We start from the raw sequence: 18,357 nt of genomic DNA, 5'->3' as shown, positions 1-18,357 counted from the left end.
ATTTTAAAGAAAGAAAATCCTCATTTTCCTTAAAACTAGGCAGAATTCTTGCAAATACCTTATGTCTTATACATAATATAAAAATTAATTGCTGTTCGTTAGTCTCGCTAAAACTCGAGAACGGCTAACGGATTTATCTTATCTTGGTCTTGAATTATTCGTGGAGGTCTAGGGAAGGTTTAAAACGTGAGAAAAATTAGAATAATTGCCGGGAAAATCTTCAAAACAGCATTTTTCTATTTCCCATACAAACGTTTTCTAACTAATACGAACAGTCAATTTGAGTTTTATTGCTAATGTATAAAGTTCACTGTTGTCTAAGCAATGTAGGTCTAACCTAATAGATAGGAACAAAAAACTGTCATATTACAAATTTTTTTGACAGAACGAAGTCATTCGGTTCCGCTAGTGTCTTATACATTCTTTACATTAAAAAGTATTTATTATTGTTAATTCACGCTACTTTCTATTTCAGTAATGCTATGCTTTAAAACCACCAATGCATGTTGTATTTCAGACTCCAGCCATGCCTCCAAAACAATCTAGAGAAGAAATACCTACTAGAGAAAAAACGACTCGTCGAACGTCACAGACTGGAAAAAATATTTTTTAATTTTATAATATTTTTATCACTTCATTTCAAACTGTTTGTACCGATACTTTATTATGAATAATTTGCTACTTGATTTACTTTCAAGGAGAAGTTGGATTTTAGCATTTTTTTATTTTTGTTTAATAGTGCTTTATGTACAATGTGACAACTACTGCAACTAAAAGACTCATTAAATTTATGTAGAAATAATTACCTACTGTTAATTATTAATAAAACTTATTTTTTTTCTAATTATCGTTTCTATTTTGATTCCTTTGTCAAATTAAAAATTCAAAATTTTTATTCATTATTATAGGATACTATACATATATCGCTTAATAATTGTCAAAACGTATGGTTTGACAACATGTCACCATTTGTTGATTCCTCTGTCCACAAAACTTTGAATATCTCTATATTTCAGGAACCACCCAACCAAACGTGATGCCTATGATTTATATATATCAAGAATGAAGTAAAATTTTATGTTCTATTTTTTTACTATCTATCTATAAAAATAAATTTTGCGAGGGTAATCAACTGAATACGCCGAATCTCAAGATTTACCCATGAACGTTATTATTACATGTCCCTCACTTTAACTTTGCTTTACTTCAAAAATACTTAAGAAGTGACAATGAAGTTATGACATGCTTTATCAACCTTAGTGATATGAAGTTATATATATAAAGGTATGGGGAATAACATAAATTTTATATTTAAAAAATAAATAAAAAGGCAACATAACTAACAATACATAATATTTTTGTAAAATTTTTTGATCTATAATACTGAGTATTAATACAATTTTTATTTTAATGAAAACAAAATAATAACACACATGGCCCCAAAACTGCCCGAAATCATTGTCGTCGCAAAGCTGGCGAGCTTTTTCACATTACAAAATACCAACAAAAAAAAGTAGCCATGTGTGAGTCGGACTCTCGCACGAAGGGTTCCGTACCGTCCATATTTGTTTTGTGAATACTTCAAGTATCTACATGCCGCTATAATTATTGAGCAAAGGAAAAACTTCCCGCTTGTTGTAAGGGAGTCCTTTAAATATTTATAATTGTAGTGGCAACGAAATATCAAAAACAAATATGGCAAACAGAACCATTTGTGCAATTTAAACCGTCTAGCTATCATGGTTCATGAGATACAGCTTGGTGACACCCAGACAGATGGACAACGAAGTTTCAGTAATAGAATCCTAAAGTTTTATAACCCTTTATGTTTGCAAAACCTTTACTTAGACATGCGAAGCATTTTTTGAGACAACCTCCAATATAAAAGTTTCCAGTAAAATTCTATACAAAGATTAAATTTAAAACTTTCGTGATAGATTCATTTACTAAAACATAAATGGAGTTAATATATCTCCATAACTGTGCCTATAGGCAAGAAATGTTTGAGATTCTAACTTTTGGCAAGCACGTGGTAAGCTACGCGCATCATAGGTTTCTTTCTGTAGTTAATATTGAAATTTTTACTAGATGGAGCGGCTATTCATTGACTTCGTCAATATTTTTGTCGGCTCAAATACAGATCACTCCTTAGTCTGAGCTTAGCTACAGATAGGAAGGTATACGTAGTAAGATAAAATGGAATGACATTCTAAAAAGGCCTGAAAATTTAATACATAGTCGATTTACATATGCATAATATAATTCAGCTCATAAGAACTCGTAGAATCTCATTGTCGATGTAAAACGATGAAAAATAAAGACTTTAATCTATGATAACCCTTAAAAAGGCCTGAGAAATTGCCCAATAAAACTTGGACGTAATTAACGACATAAGATTACACTAGTTAGTATTAGAGTTATCTGAAGGGGCAGCGGGGGACCCAATGGCCGCGGGCGCCGCAATGGAAGCAGCGGCCGTAGCCGCCGTAATGGGAACCAGGTACACCTGCGATGTTCTGCCGTCGGCGGTGGTTGCCTGCACGGGCCGCGCCAGTTGCTGCTGCATCTGTTAAATAAAATCCATATACAATAAAATTGTAACTGACTGATGACTCTACTTGAAAGATATTGGCAAGCAATCGATATGGTTGGTCATATATATCTATACTAGCTTTCCGCCCGCGGCTTCGCCCACGTGTAATTCGGTTATATATAGCGTTTTTTAATGATCTCGACAGGGCTTTTTCTTCCACAGGCTGATATCTTGTTACAACTGGAATTAAATATAGCCTGTGTTACTCAGGGATGATGTAGCTTTCTAATGGTGAATGTTTGAAATCGATTCAGTAGTTTCGGAGTTTATCGATTACATGTGTAAACAAATATAGTCTGATAGTCATCATCCCATGTGAATGAGCTGATGATGGAAGGTACAACTCCTCAACGGTTAGGAGTTGAAAGAAAATTCTTACGAAGTTATACGTACATGTGAGGCTATTAGGTTGACCTGATAATAAAAAGTAAATCTCATTAACGTTAAGAATTTAGGTGAAAATGGATGCGGACAAATTTCGTCTCTTCACTTGTTTCCTTTTAGCTGTTTGTATGGGTAGTGTTAACACAAAATAGGGATTTAAAGGCGTGATGTTATTAATGTTTTGCATGTATGTACATAATTATGTATGTTATTATGTATGTTAAAGAGACGACTGAAAGTTGTCATACAAAGTCTTTTTTTTTAAGGATGGGAAATCATCAAATGACCTCTCCCGCTCTGGGTGGAACGGAAGGGAGTGTCAGACTTTTACTGACTAAAATCCACCTCGTTCCTTCAGTTGCCCTTTGCGTTCCGGGGCCACGGTATCTCGTTAGAACTTTCCCGCAGCCCCGGCTCAGTTTATCCCGTTTCCCCCCCTTGGGGGTTGACATTTCAAAAATCCCTTCTTAGTGCTCACTTATGTTACTAAAGGAACCTCTGTTCAAAATCTCAGACTCCTATACCGAGCGGTTTCGGCTGTGCGTTAATAAATCAGTCACCCAATCGCACCCCCTAAATCACGATTGGAGGGTAGTTTGAAAAAACTTATAATGTCAAACATATTTACTTGCCTATGTACGTGTTCATGCCAAGTTTCAAGTTTATAAACCCAAGGAATAAGATTTTTCATAGAAACGTTTTTACCCCTTTTCCCCCCCTTGGGGGTTGAATTTCCAAAAATCCTTTCTTAGTGCTCCCCTACATATCCCAAGGAACCTACATTCCAAATTTCAGCTGTCTACGACCAGTAGTTTCGACTGTGCGTTGTCTGTCAGTCAGTCACTCAGTAACGGAAGAGTTTTATATATATAGATTATGACCAATAGAAACCAAACTTGCTTTTTTTTAAATTTATATTTATACTCCCGTTACGCGAAAAATAATGCTCCGATTTGAATGCGGTTTTTTCGGATACGATTGGCAATTCACGCCTTTTGTTCTTTACTAATTCTAATAATTACCGATGCCGTCTAATTTGCGTGAAACAACGCTGCGAAGCCGCGCTGATTACAGTACCTACTGTTCCTTGCAAAGTTACAAGCAGACTCACCAGCGGGCGCGCCCCCGACGCCAGCACGACGACGGGCGGGCGCGGCGGCGGCGGCCGGGGCACGATGCGGGGCGCCGTCGCCGCCGTCAGGTCCACCACTGCTATCGGAGCCGAGCGGTTAGACGTGCCAGCTGTAGAAGCCGGTGTAATCATCGCTGCTGGAACTTATTGGTTACATTAAATAAATATGGACGAGACGATTTACACAGATTGAGCTAGCCCCGAAGTATAAATTATACTACGTGTTCTACATGCAACAATATTATTTACTGGTATTCCTCCTATCGCAATAACTATCACACAATCCATCTGCTGTAAACTTACTACGTATACTACGTATACAAACTCTTTCACTTGTTCCACTTTTTCTCCTCCAATTAAAATATTACATTCTGTCATATTCTCCCTTTTTTCTAAGAATATATTATAATATGAACATACATACATTTATAAAGTTACGTCTATTATCTATACGATTTGAACCCGGAACTTTAAAACTCATATGATTTTTCAGCGGGATTGTGGGTCTTTAGATATTACGTCGCTAGCTAAAAGGGTTATAAAGTAGTAAAAACCCAACAAAATATTTACTTACGGGTAATATTCGTAGTCCTCCGCCTCGAAGTATTCGAAGTACGTGTCGATGTTCTCGTAGCTGGCTTCTTCTTCATAGCTGTGATCTCCTCTGCAACATCACGGAATGCTTTAGTCTTTGAACAAGAAGGCCAAACTCATAGACATATATTACATTATTTAGTAAGACTAATATATTCGGTACTGACAATATTTCCACGATCCTTGCACACTTCTTGTGCGTCATCTATCATTTTATGCAATCTTCCAAAAACAAATATGTGTCAAGGCCTGTAGGTACTCTATGTGAATAAATTTACTTTAGCTGCCACAAGATGCTTATATCTTTTAGTTACAAATCAGTCGATCTATGCATGTTACATTCACATTCAATGTTTCGTACTCATATAGAGTTACTTACATAAAATTGGTGAAAATAAATCCATACACAAATAGATTCATACCTACTGGTGGATGCGCTGGGCTGTCGCCACAGTTGTAACTCCTGTTCTGTAAACAATACAGCTTCATCAGCTATGTAGGTACTACTTTCTTATTATTTAATTACGTCTATAGGTTACGGTACAAAATGATTTTTTCACCAATTTGATATAAGTATTAAAAAAGATAATATTTATTTATAAAATTTTGTAATTAGGTTGCTATGAAGCTGCATTGTTTGTTTACATGTGGCCAGTGACTTTTTGTAGCGCTCAGAAATTCTAGATTCTTGGTGATACACACATATAGCTACTTCTTTCTTACGGGGTTGACAGAGCCAACGGCCTTGAAGTCTGATCGGCCACGTTCAGCTTTTTGGCTTGCCGGTAACTACACGGCACCATTCTTGGTGATCCCTGTTTATAACACATGCCTGGTCTGATGTGACGAAAATAAAAGTAATATTGTATTCACAGATGTTTCTCGCTATAAACACATTGCCAAGCCTTGAGATTTTATAGCTTGCAGAACTGCATTATATTATGGTTATAATAGATAAGCATTGAAGGAAGAGTGAAGATTGACATGCTTTAATAAACAGTACAATAACAATGAAAGGAATGTCTTTAAATTACTTTATTTATAGATAAAGTTTACCTTCTCTGTTCTTAAGTAGCTCCTGCCTTTTCGTCTTTAGTTCTTCAGTTAAATTTTGTACCATCTTTTCTATAAATGAATCTATGACTATGCTTTTGCACTCTGATAGAATGTGAGATCTAAAAAAAAGTCATTAAATGTAATTAATTCACAAATACATAGTAGTACAGTACACAAATAATAGTTTAGTAGCTTAGTTAAAAAATACATTTTGCCACACATGCGGTAATTGAACAGTCATTTGATACATTTCGTCTATGATTTGTGCAATGGACATTTCATCAGCTTACCCATAACCGAGATGTTCTATGAAAAGTACAGTCAATTTTAAATTATTAACTTGTAATGATTTTGTGTCTTTTTACATCCATACATATGGTCACGTCCATATTCCTTGCGGGGAAGACAGAGCCAACAGTCTTGAAAAGACTGAATGGCCACGTTCAGCTATTTGGCTTAATGATGAATTGAGATTCAAATAGTGACAGGTTGCTGGCCCATCGCCTATCCCTTAGTCGCCTTTTAAGACATCCATGGGAAAGAGATGGAGTGGTCCTATTCTTTTTTGGTATTGGTGCCAGGAACCACACGGCACTGCCAAAGCTGCTTATCTTTTCGGGTTCTATAATACAAACGGAATGACATTTTCGATAATTAAGTTTTATCACATATAAAACAATAATTTGGCTTCCGTACATTACTTATATGTTTGTACTCACCTACAAATAGGGCAGTCTTTCTTTTTTTTCTTCCACATTGTGATACAATATTTGCAAAAAGTGTGCGAGCAATTAAGTGTGGTCGCTGTGATGAACAGTTCCGCGCAGATGCTGCACTGCAGCTCGCTCTCCATGACCTCCCCGACTGCAGCCAGCATCTGCTTCGAGGAGCTTTCGCTGCTAACCTGAACCTCGGGCAGGGACATTGTTTCAAGCAGAGTATTTTTTTCGTTCTCTACGGACTCCAGCTGTTTCTTTACCTGCAAGGAATACAAGATGGATTAACTCCTCCTGGCGATAGACACATTCTCATAGGGAGACTAACTATAATCAAGAAATATGTATGTTTGTCAGCATTTGTATGCTGGAATTTGGAATAATATAGAACAAATGCGCTTTCTGTGCTGGTCAGGCAATAACAGGAAGCTACTTCCATTTCATTCTATGAATTAAGATACAATTTTTTATGTAGATAACCTTAAAGTAAATAATATATCAAAATTATCAAACAGGACAAATAGGAACATATACCATTGCTTACCTTTTCTAATTGCTCTTGTAAAGAGTTGATGACTCCACTAGATTGCTCTACTTGTTGCTCAATCCTTTCAGCTGCCAAAGCTGCTAACTCTGTTTCTCTTTCTGTGACTCGTGTCTGAAACAAAATCAAATAATAAAAACAGATAGTTGGAAAAAAAGGCTAAGAACAAGACTCACTTAAATCTTTTATTTTTGACTTATGATCGAAATAGAAGGAAATCATCTTTGTCGTTCATCAATGAAGCACATTAAATTTTCTCTAGGTAGGCTATAGGCGTGCTGCCATATAGGAAGTGATTTGAAAATGTTAAATATTACTTTTTAATTTCCAGTTTACATGTATACATTAATTATTTATTTATTTACGCCAATAATACAACGATAGTACCTCTTAAAGTATTTGGCAAGGAATTCTTATATAACAAAATAAAATCTTGACAGTTTTCATTTCAAATGAAAAGGACAAATAACAAGTATAATATGGGCAAGAAACAAAGAAGTTACAGAAACAAACAAGTTGAAGAACATTCACCTTTCTCACAAAATAACAAAAAAATTCTTCTTATTCCATCCATCCAAATAAATATCACAATCAGGATGATGATTTAAATTTTCATTTTCTATACGCAATCCCCTCTCTGTCGCATGCTCAGAGCGTGCGACAGAGAGAGGATTGCGCAGGGGATATGGTAGCGTGGTCAGAAGTGCAAACAAACGTTGCGGCTGACTTGCCGCTGCAGTAATCGTCGATTTGGTACAGATAGACGATTAATTAAGTTATCGAGTTGAATGTGGTTATTATAGCCTCGTATTATCTTCAAGGATATGATTAATTCACCTAGAATTATAATTAAGACTACATATTTTTACTTGACACAATCATGTATATTTATTTGTTTCATCCACATCAATGTTTTGCTTTAAGCTCATCAGTTTAGTATACTTCTGACCTAACCTTTCACCATAATGTCTCTGAACTATAAGTTCTATATATTTTATGTTACCTTCAGATCTTTAAGGGATTTCTCAGACTCTGCTTGTGCATCTGCTAGTTGTTTTTCTATTGCTGCTCTTTCCAAAACCTATAAATATAGAAAATAATATTCAATTTTTATTCTCACAAGGGTAAAATAAAAACATATTTACAGAAAAAGGCAGTCTATGACTGTTGGCTCTGTTTACCACACAAGGGATATAAACATGACTATATGTATGTTTGTATAGGCAAACTAGTTTTAAGAAAAACAGTAAGGAAGGACAGTAAAATAAAATAAAGGACACAGTGTTTTGTGTGCTAAAACTAGTCTATCCAATCTGACCCATATAATTCTCATTTTTACAAGTTTGGCAAATCAGTCTGTAATCTGCTTATTTTCAGCAAATATTGACACTTCCTTCTAGGGAATGTACTTAATTATAAACTCTGTTCACATACCAATTGCTCCATCTTAGCTTTTTCCTCATCATTGAATCTCTTCATCTGTTCCATTTGCTCACTAAGAAGCTGTTCAGCCCTTTGTTTTTCTTGCTCAGTCTGTTGCACTTTCTCTTCAAAGGACTTCCTTATTTTCTCAAGTTCCTGTTCCAACTCAGCTTCCCTTAGTCGCTTTTGCTCATCTAACTCTTTTAATTCCTAAAATAAAGAATTACTAATACGTTACTAATTTATCATTTCAAACTGCACTTAGTATATAGAGTTCATAAAAATTTAATCTTTATTACTTTTACTAGTATCTCTCAAAGAATGTGAAAGAAATAGTGCAATGTTTGTACATAATTTAAGTCAAATTTGCACTTTTTTTTTAAAAGATTCAGTAGTAATAGAAATACATAAAACTCACTTTTTCTTTAGCCAATCTCAGCTGCTCAGTTTCTTTTCTTAGCATTTCTTCTAACTCTTGTTTTTCCTTTGTGCGGATTTCCTCTTGTTCTTTTATTTTTGCTTCCAGTTTTTCTAACATTTCTTCTTTTGAGGAGTTCTTACGGTTCAATTCAGATAAAAACTCTTCACGTTCTTTCAATAACTTCTCTTTAAGCGTATTATTTTCTTTCAAAAGCTCAGATTCTGCGTCATTATGTTTTTCGATTTGTTCCTGCAAATTATGAATACTTAATTAATGTTTCAATAGTAAGCACTACAATCCTAATTGCTTACACTTATCTGTGCTCATCCATATCTCTTTTTATTTTAAAACTGTATGTAAAATGATTTTTCTATGAAATTATTACACATAACATTTCTATGAAATTTATTCATATAAAAGAAAGTGAGTGTCTTCAAGGGATAGGCAAATAGATCTGTGATTCTCCTTTTAGGCAATGGGTAGACTTCCATTATTGAGCCATGGAGCTGAGTGTGGCCTTTCAGTGGGACTGTTTTATCTGTCTACCCCATAAGACCTGATTATATGATATGTATTTATGGATATGACTTTTTATCAAAATTCTTATTCTCACATTTATAGTGTTGGTTGTCCATTGTTTTCAGTGATAATATATGTTACTTCTAATTGAGTTGAGATTGTAAAGTGGGAGGGAGAGGGTAGCCCTCAATATGAATTAAAAAAAGTGAAACCTACCATTAACTCAGCAATTTTTCCTTCCATCTCCCCTTTGATGGCAGCTAGCTGAGCATCTCTTTCCGCCACATGAATTGCTTTCAGTTTCTCCACTTCATTCTTCTCCCCTTTCAAGTTCTCTATCTGAGCAGCATATTTACTTTCCAGCTGCTGAATTTTCCTGTTCATATCAAGTTGAAGTTGCTGCTTTAATATCATAGATGTTGTCTGCATCTGTTTCGCATTCTGAATTTTGTCCTCTATATGTTTTATTTCGTAACTTTGAGATTCTTCAAACTTTATTTTCACATTATCAATGAAATCTTCCTTTGTACATTCCAATTTCCTCCTCTTACTTGGCACTTCAAAGTCTGAATTGTTTATAAATTTGTATGTAAATTCTTCAGAAAGATCTAAGGTAATCAGGTCTTCATGATGAAGTATTCTTAATTTATTTTTCCCTAACTTTTCACCGTTGATTGATATACCAAAAGAACTGAAATCTTCAATGATCCAGTCATTGTTTTCATTATTCTTTATTGCACAATGATTTCTAGATATAGCCAAATATGGTATAACAACAGAGTTCTTCAAACCCCTTCCAATAGTAAACTAAAAAAGCAATCAAAAATGATATTTAGAAAATGAGATTATATGTACAACTCATGACAACATGTGTGCCATTTATATCTGAAATATTACTTGTCATGACAACATGATTGTGCATCAGGTTCAAAGCTCAAGGTACTTTAAAAAGCAAGCTATATGTAAAGCATGCCACAGTGTGAGAAGATTTGCTAGTTTTATATGGTTAGTATGCCCAATATCAAGTGGCCCTGTTACTTTTGATGATCTTATATTAATACTTTCTCTTTTTGGCTTCTTTTAAGACATCCATTTAGAGATATTCTTTCTTTACTTAACCAAACATTGTTTTACTATTCACTAAGCCACGTTTACACTGGCTAAAAAGTTCCTAATTAATGGCCAATTGTGGTTACTTGGGTAGAGGTTAATCTATTACATTCAAAACAAACTTTTAAAACACCATTATTTCATAGCAAACATTTTAATTTATCTTGACTTTTATGTATATTGGAAACTAACCTCGGTACAGGATAAAGGAATTTTACTTAATTTCTCAAATTCTGGCTTCAGAGGCTTACAAGAAACTAAAATAGGTATAGTTTCTTCCATACTTGTAGGTAACTAAAATTTATTTATTCATTGTTTTATCATATCAGGGTAGAAAATTTATAAGCTATACAAATCACAATAATGCGAGCGAATCTCAAAATACAAGAAAAATATTTTGCTGGGACAATACAAACGTGAAACAAAATTCAAAACAAAACAACTGATATAAGAAAATTGTGAGAAAACAACAAAATCCGTAGACTAACACCACAAATAATAACTAATGTCAGAGACTAAAACCAAATTTTTCTTTTCGATTTACCTACTTTTGCAGCCATGGATACAAATTCTAGAGACGCGTCGTGCATTTTGACATAGTGTTGACATAATTGGTACAGTGCGTACATTTTATCTTATTTCATCTTTATTTATTTGACGAAATATTCGTATTTAAATAATTAGTAGTTTTACATTCATTCATGTTTTTTAATGTAGACAATGTGCATTCGTCCACAATTTAAGTTTAAGAAATCTATATTTGTAAACTGACGTCCGGTCATAAAGTTGCAGTGTAGTTTGTTCCGCCGCTTCTTCAACTCATGCGCTATGGAAGCGGTAGTCGTTATAATTAGATTTAAGTGATGTGACGTCAATAAGTGATACCTTGTATCCAATTTCGAAAATAACTGTATTCTATTCTATTCTGCATATAAATATTCCAGCTTTATCCGAACGTCTGGCAACCTCTTAGAAACATAACAACGCAAGAACAAAGGTTACAAAGCAGTTAGGTTGGCAAGGCATGTCGTGTTTTCCTTCTCCCTCTATACATACATACATATGGTCACGTCTATATCCCTTGCGGTGTAGACAGAGCCAACAGTCTTGAAAAGACTGAATGGCCACGTTCAGCTATTTGGCTTAATGATAGAATTGAGATACAAATAGGTAGTGACAGGTTGCTGGCCCATCGCCTAAAAAGGAATCCCAAGTTTGTAAGCCAATCCCTAAGTCGCCTTTTACGACATCCACGGGAAAGAGATGGAGTGGTCCTATTCTTTTTTGTATTGGTGCCGGGAACCACACGGCACCATTCTCCCTCTATCTTTTCGGTTATCCATTTATTATTAAGTCTCTCCTCCGTACTACTTCTCTGATTGAGAGAGAGAGAGAGAGATACGGACAATAAGAATTATGCTTGTCAGCGTTTATAAAAGCTGTAGATTTTCGGTGAATCTGTTAATCCCATTTCAATTTATTTCTGTACGGTGATTTTTTGATTAATTTATGGTTATTTCAACATAAACATTTAAAAATTATTGACTTAATTAATGATTACGCAGACAGTGTGAGAAGGAAATAAAATAAGAAAGTAATTACCTATAATAAGGTAAAGCCATAGTATAGTTAAGCATATAGTCTGAGTTCCCCGTGAACTAAAGTGCCAGGAACCACACAGCACAGGAGTATTAAATGTCTAGTGAAAAAGTAAATGAGTTGTGTCGTCCGAGCGCGGCGGGCTTCGCATCGGCCCTCGATATATCAACGTGGACAGGATGAAAATTGGACCAGACCCTTGTTAATGTCCCGTACTTAGGCCCTTCTACCCCTGCTTCTGATTATTTATTTAAGACCTATTGATACTTATGCGCGATGAAGGAAAAGAAACGACTATAAATGTGACGATAAGCATTCCTACTGACCTTTAAACAAATCGGCCAGTAGCGTTTTAGAAATTATAAGAGTACTGGCTAGCGGCTAAGTACCGACTCGCTATATTGAATGATGACGTTTTTATACGCCGTATATACAAGAAAACAATATATGTATTTTATGTAGAAATTAAAATTACTAACAAAACAACTAAGTTGAAATAGTTAGTTGTGGAAAATTTTTAAGTAGTATGTTCATATCTTAGCCACGCGTTGCTGAGTCTAAATAATTAGGATAAAAGCTATCCTAACTTTTAAGCTAGACCAAGTAATATGTATATACCCATGGGAGCGAAGTCCCGCGCAAAAGCTAGTAGTATTATATGGATATGATTTAATAAAAAATTAACATTAAAATATAAATTTTAGCATTATAATTCAGTGATAGATATCGTAACCCTCGATAATCGTAAGTACTCGTAGCAATTCGTAGCATTCTTCGTAGTTTCTCGTAGCCCAGCGAAGGGGTCGTACTTCTGCGTAGAGTAGGCAGTTATCTTAATTTTCCATAGTTTTTACAAGTGTGACAATATTTACATTTTACTGCATTGTAACCTGAAGACTTTTTCCAATGATTAATATTAAATTTTCTTTAGTTACAACCAGCTGTATATAATAAGTATATAAGTAATTAAAACATTCTCATTATTAGCGTAGTACTTTCGATTTATCTCTCCCTCTCATGGGAAGCTTTTACGGTCGGCCGTCGTAAGAATGTAGTTGCTATCTACTAATTTCAAATTTGCTTTATGTACTTGTACAACTATATCAACACAAATGAGCTTATTCTGAAGAAGGAAACAATTAAGATTAACGAAATAGGTTCATCATTATGAATAGTTGAAACATTTGTAAGAGTGGATTCATTGAATTGGTCGGAGTCTGCGCTCACCTGGCCCAGCGTGAGCTCTTTATCTGATCTTATTAAAGCCGGCAGGAAGCTTCCATTCCGATCACGTAGACAATTATTCGACTAAAGTGTGCGGGCTTGAATCACTAACCTCAGTGAACGGCCAACTTTTACAATAAATCCATCGCGACCTCGACACTTAATCAGTCCTCCGATAAAAGCTTTAATCGAGAGTTAGAGTATCCGGGAGCGTAGCTGATTTTGATCCAATTCCGGGGAATCAAATTAAGGCAAATCGAATCTGCGTGGCGTGGAACAATCATTCCGCGGCATATTCTTGGCGTTACAAGTTCATTTGTGATGACAAACACTAATATCTTTACTACCATCGTCCTGTAAAGAAACAGTAAATGGACCTCAGACTCTAAACAATGGCCGTGTGAGCAACTGGGAACATGTAAATATGAGGGGGTAAACAAGCGAGTAGATATTATTTTATGATAAAGTCATAACATTATAATTACCTACATAACTGTAACTACCTTTGCAACATATCTAAGAAAAAATACCGATACTAGTTTTTGCTCGCGTTTGCACCCGAGTCTCCAACCGCGTGAAAAGTAACCTACCGGCTTTTCTGAACTTCACTCTATAGGGATTGTTTCATGTGATGATAGGTTCTGTGGATTATTTATGTGGCGACATCTAAACGCCACAAGTCACAAAAATAAATAAAACCACGCGACGCTATCAATCAAAAACAGCAAAAAACCTAAATCGCGGAAGCAAAGATTTTACGGATTGGAGCATATATACAACCTCCGACTCAACATCGTCGGAGCCGCGGTTCCCCAGGCATAACACCTGGCGGAAGATCTTCCCTTTGGTGGTGGACGAGCCGAATCATCACTCCCGTTACAATTTGTGAAGAGGAAACAAACAAACTTATTTTCAAATTTATAGATAGTATTAGTTGGGATCGGGGTGGCCATGGTAGAGAGTATGAACATCAGACTTACCTTTTTAACTAAAGTTTAAAATTAGGCAATGTTTTTTGAAAGTAAATTTCGTAAAATAGTCGAATCGTTATTTTAAATCTCTAACCCTATCTTCTTTAAAAATGCCATTAAAAAAATAAGAAATTTTAGCGAATTATCAGTAGTGAAATTCATAACCTTAATATTACCACCAATATTACCCGATTTTGATGTAATTCTAAAAGCTATAAGTAATAATTAATTATTGGAGGTCAAAGGGGTTGGCTTACTGCTTGGGATTTTTCTTTTAGGTGATGGGCTAGCAACCTGTCACTATTTGAATCTCAATTCTATCTTAAAGCCAAATAGCTGAACGTGGCCTATCAGTCTTTCAAGACTTGGCTCTGTCTACCCCGCAAGGGATATAGACGTGATTAAAAGTGGAAGTCAAACAAATGCCATGCTATTCGAAAGGCCCCACTGGACTGAAAGTTTTGGAAATAGCTATTGTTGTGTAAGTACTTCTTCTTCCTGGCATTTGTTTCGATTGCATCTTCACCACTCTGGCGAGTAGCCGGAAGACCATGGATCCTTAATTGGGTGATTGGTGTTTTTACACGAAGCGACTGCCGTCTGACCTCCGCAACCTTTACACGGTTACACATCCAGTTGCCTGAATCTATACGTTTCCTCACGATGTTTTCCCTCACCGTAAGTCGTCGTCGGTTAGTATTGAAATGAATGTTGTGTAACCACTGTCATGTATTGGTAAATTTAAATCATGATTCGTTGTATTTCTCTACGAGTATATTTTCTATATCTTGGATTTTACGGGTCTATACTCCCCGGATTTTTTAAGGGCTTACGTGGGGATATAAATCCAAAACGTAGAGGCCCTTTGGAGAAGTTGATGTGATGTTGTTCTTCTGCCAAAATCCGTTTCCGGGCATATCAATAGACGATTACCCAAGAACAGCTCTTGGCAGGAGTGGAGCTATTACAAAATAAGGAAAAGAATAATGGGTTATAGAGTTAACGTTTGGATGGATTTTAATTGGGCTATTGCTGGAGAAGTTCGGGCACCTGCCATAATCATGAATACGTGACTATTATGTGGCAGGTGGTGACTCGCCACTCACTAAATGGGCCCCTCAAATCAGTCACCATGATTAGCAACAAAGGGGCTACATCGGTGTGGGTGGCTAAGGATGTCGAGAGGTGAGACTGCGGGGCGTGAAATCGTGGTGACTCAGTCAGGCACCCCCGGCGTTATGACATTTTACACTTCCACCCTTCGAGCGTATAGCTCTCGCGACTCCACTCTGACCGGCCGGTTAAGGCAAGGCAGAGGTAGGAGTTCTGTCCCTCATCGGTTTCTGCTGCCCTGCGGAGACTGATTGCACTGGGGAGGTGACCCAGGGGGCGATGGGGTCGTCACGTCCCGACGCCTTTATCTATATTATTATTTAGAGGTTTCGGTACTAACAGAAACGGAACTTTTGTTTTTGTCTATTCCGTAAGGAATATAAGAAGGATATGTAAAAAAAATACTTACATAACTTGAAATATTACAAGCTCCAGATTTTATTAAGAGTTTGGAAAAATCCGATTTCATTTGAGTATAAAAATGTTTTTTTTTAGTAAGAATCCATTTTCAGACGTAGTCAAATTCAGGATAAGCTTATTTAATTTTAGAACTTAGGCGGGGTATCATCCTTAATTTACCGCATATTTCCTTGATATATCCTTATAGGCGACCTTAGTTGAGCCCTGTCACTGAAGGTTGATATTTATGGCATTTTACATCAAAGCATACGACGTGCCTTGTGTAGGTGTACGTATTTCTTATACATACATATACATTTTTCTTCCTCATCCTGGCATTACTTACATCTTCACCTCAAAGAGAGGAACCCACGATGTGCCCTTTGACCAAGATCCTGGATTGGGTTAGTCGAGTTTTTAGCCGATGAGACTTCCGCCTGCCCTCTGCATTCTTTACAGGAGAACTTAACTTGGCCGTGTGGTTCCCGGCACCATTACAAAAGAATAGGACCACTCCATCTCTTTCCCACGGATGTCGTAAGAGCCGACTAAGGGATAGACTTGGGATTCCTCTTTAATGTAAATCCCTGCCAATCTAAGGTCTGCCGCGCCGATGGATGCATGGCTAGGGGCGAGCCTAGTCTCGAGCGTGCCACTTCCGCCATGGGGTTGGGCGACCCCCAGGTAATGGCTAGCATTACCCTGGCATGCGGGGCTCTGCTGGGGCGGACAAAATTTTTCCCTAGCGTCTCGTGGGAATCGCATGGATGCAAATTTTTTGAAAGAGCACCTAGATGGCGGCGATGGTGTCCGCACCCCATCACGTCTCGTTCCCGGCGGGAGCGGTATGCGGTCTGCTGAAAGCCGCTTTGCGACGATGAATGTAAGAGGAGGAATGAAGGATAAGATTGAGGAAGTATGCCAGATGATGGATGAAAGACGTTTGGATGTGTTGTGCGTGAATGAAACGAAGCGGAAAGGATGCGACGCGACGCAGCACGGCCCTTACACGGCGTATTGGTCTGGAATTTCCAGTACCAGCCGAGGCTGTCAAGGGGTCGGTCTAATTCTTTCTGCACGAATGGCTGAGTGCGTGAATGAGTATGAGTGTGTCAGCCCTCGTCTTCTATGGATTAGGCTGAAAGTTGGAATCACTCGGATCTTCGTTCTAGGTGTTTATGCACCTTGGGATGTGGGTTCGAGGGGTACAACATCAGCAAAAAGCGAAAACGAGGAGTTCTGGAATAGTGTAAGAGAAGTATTGAAAGTTACCAAGCCAAATGAGAAGATTATTATGTTAGGTGATTTTAATGGATGGGTGGGTGTAAAGCGTGATAGATATGAAAAGGTGCTTGGTGCGTTTGGTGACGAAAAGGTGAATGATAATGGAAGAAGTGTATTAGAAATTTGTCTAGAGTGGGATCTTTTTGTGTCGAACTCAATGTTTCAACATAAAGAGATCCACACCTACACAAGAGTGGAAGGTATTTTAAAAAGTATGATAGACTTTGTGATTGTAGATGAAAGATTGAAGAACAAAGTGCTGGATACCCGTGCATATCGCGGTGCTGGCATTGACTCGGACCATTTACTGGTGATATCCCGGATAAGGGGTATCTTCAATCGCTGGCGGCACAGGGTAAGGGAGCAAACCAGCGCTTTGGAAAGAGTAAAAGTAGAAAATTTGCAAGATATGGATGTAGGTAAGAAGTATATTAATAGACTGAAGGATGAATTTGAAGATTTAGAGGAAATGAGCGATATTGAAGATGGATGGAAGGAATTTAAAGAAAGAATTGTGAAAGTAGCTGTTGAAGTGTGTGGTGTAAGTAGAAGAAGGAAAGGAAAAAATCACAAAAATGCGTGGATGAGTAAAGATGTGCAAGAACTTGTGCGATTAAAGAAGAAAGCATGGCTGGATTTGTTAGCAGCAAAAGCTAACTTAAGAATGCAAGAGGTTATAGATGAAGATGTGAATGAAGCACGTAAGGAATATAAGAAAATGAAAGATTTGGTTAAGAAAGCTGTGATTAGAAAGAAAGAAGAGTATAAAGAGGATTTTGATAAAAGGCTATCAGAAGACTTTCAGTCAAATCTGAAAGTATTCTGGAAATCCGTAAGGTCAGCCCGAGGAAATACTATAACCAGAGAGCTGACTAGGATCAGATGCCAGGATGGTAGCGTTGTGAAAGGAGAAGAATGTGTACTAAAGATATGGAAGGACTATTTTGAAAGTTTATTTGAAAAAAAGGAAGGAAATAAGAAAGATTTCTGCTATAGCGAAGAAAAAGAGAATGAGATGGAAGGCGAAATTGAAATGTTCGAAATTGTGGAAGCACTTAAGAGTATGAAAGCGGGAAAGGCTGCTGGGTGTGATAGAGTGTCGGTCGAGATGCTTAAAGCAGGAAAAGGCGTAGTAGCTAGTCAGTTGTACTGCCTTTTCAATTTGTGTTGGAGAAGCGGCCGAGTACCAAAAGATTGGTGTAAGGCTGTTATCGTGCCACTTTACAAAGGAAAAGGGTCACAGCTGGACTGCAAAAATTATCGTGGTATAAGCCTG

The 18,357-nt window shown here is 36.8% G+C and overlaps 1 protein-coding gene across 16 annotated transcripts; it reads right to left on the bottom strand.

The window, feature by feature from the left end:
• Positions 1-1,337: 1,337 nt before the first annotated feature.
• On the bottom strand, positions 1,338-10,978 carry LOC106135399 (E3 ubiquitin-protein ligase RNF8). Of its 16 annotated transcripts, none has more exons than XR_009657135.1 (12): positions 10,684-10,978; positions 9,598-10,188; positions 8,860-9,111; positions 8,454-8,651; positions 8,023-8,100; positions 7,020-7,133; positions 6,479-6,738; positions 5,760-5,878; positions 4,684-4,773; positions 4,089-4,252; positions 1,692-2,566; positions 1,338-1,648 (listed from the first exon to the last, which is right to left on the bottom strand). XR_009657135.1 is itself a non-coding variant. In XM_060947679.1 (12 exons), the coding sequence occupies exons 1-12, from the start codon at positions 10,771-10,773 to the stop codon at positions 2,418-2,420; spliced, it is 2,088 nt and encodes a 695-aa protein (XP_060803662.1). In that variant the 5' UTR covers positions 10,774-10,978; the 3' UTR covers positions 1,338-2,417. The 16 variants fall into 16 exon arrangements, 11 of the variants coding, with proteins under 11 accessions (XP_060803662.1, XP_060803663.1, XP_013191139.2 ...); XM_060947679.1 differs by adding an exon at positions 5,126-5,171 and having other exon boundaries at positions 1,338-2,566; positions 4,089-4,189; XM_060947680.1 differs by adding an exon at positions 5,126-5,171 and having other exon boundaries at positions 1,338-2,566; positions 4,110-4,189.
• Between the last annotated feature and the right edge of the window lie 7,379 nt (positions 10,979-18,357).

The sequence above is a fragment of the Amyelois transitella genome, chromosome 14, assembly GCF_032362555.1.
Source record: "Amyelois transitella isolate CPQ chromosome 14, ilAmyTran1.1, whole genome shotgun sequence".
Taxonomy (NCBI): Eukaryota; Metazoa; Arthropoda; class Insecta; order Lepidoptera; family Pyralidae; genus Amyelois; species Amyelois transitella.
The sequence above is the reverse complement of the archived record's forward strand: the minus strand, read 5'-3'. Positions and strand labels throughout refer to the sequence as shown.

Bases quoted from the DNA above. Each gene is read 5' to 3' on its own strand.
- LOC106135399 (XM_013335685.2), bottom strand. From the start codon at position 10,773: ATGGAAGAAACTATACCTATTTTAGTTTCTTGTAAGCCTCTGAAGCCA. The intron at 7,134-8,022 runs GTAACATAAAAT...ATTTTGTTTCAG, and splicing joins AATCCCTTAAAGATCTGAAG to ACACGAGTCACAGAAAGAGA. The intron at 4,774-5,759 runs GTAAACTTTATC...GTGATGTTGCAG, and splicing joins GCTACTTAAGAACAGAGAAG to AGGAGATCACAGCTATGAAG.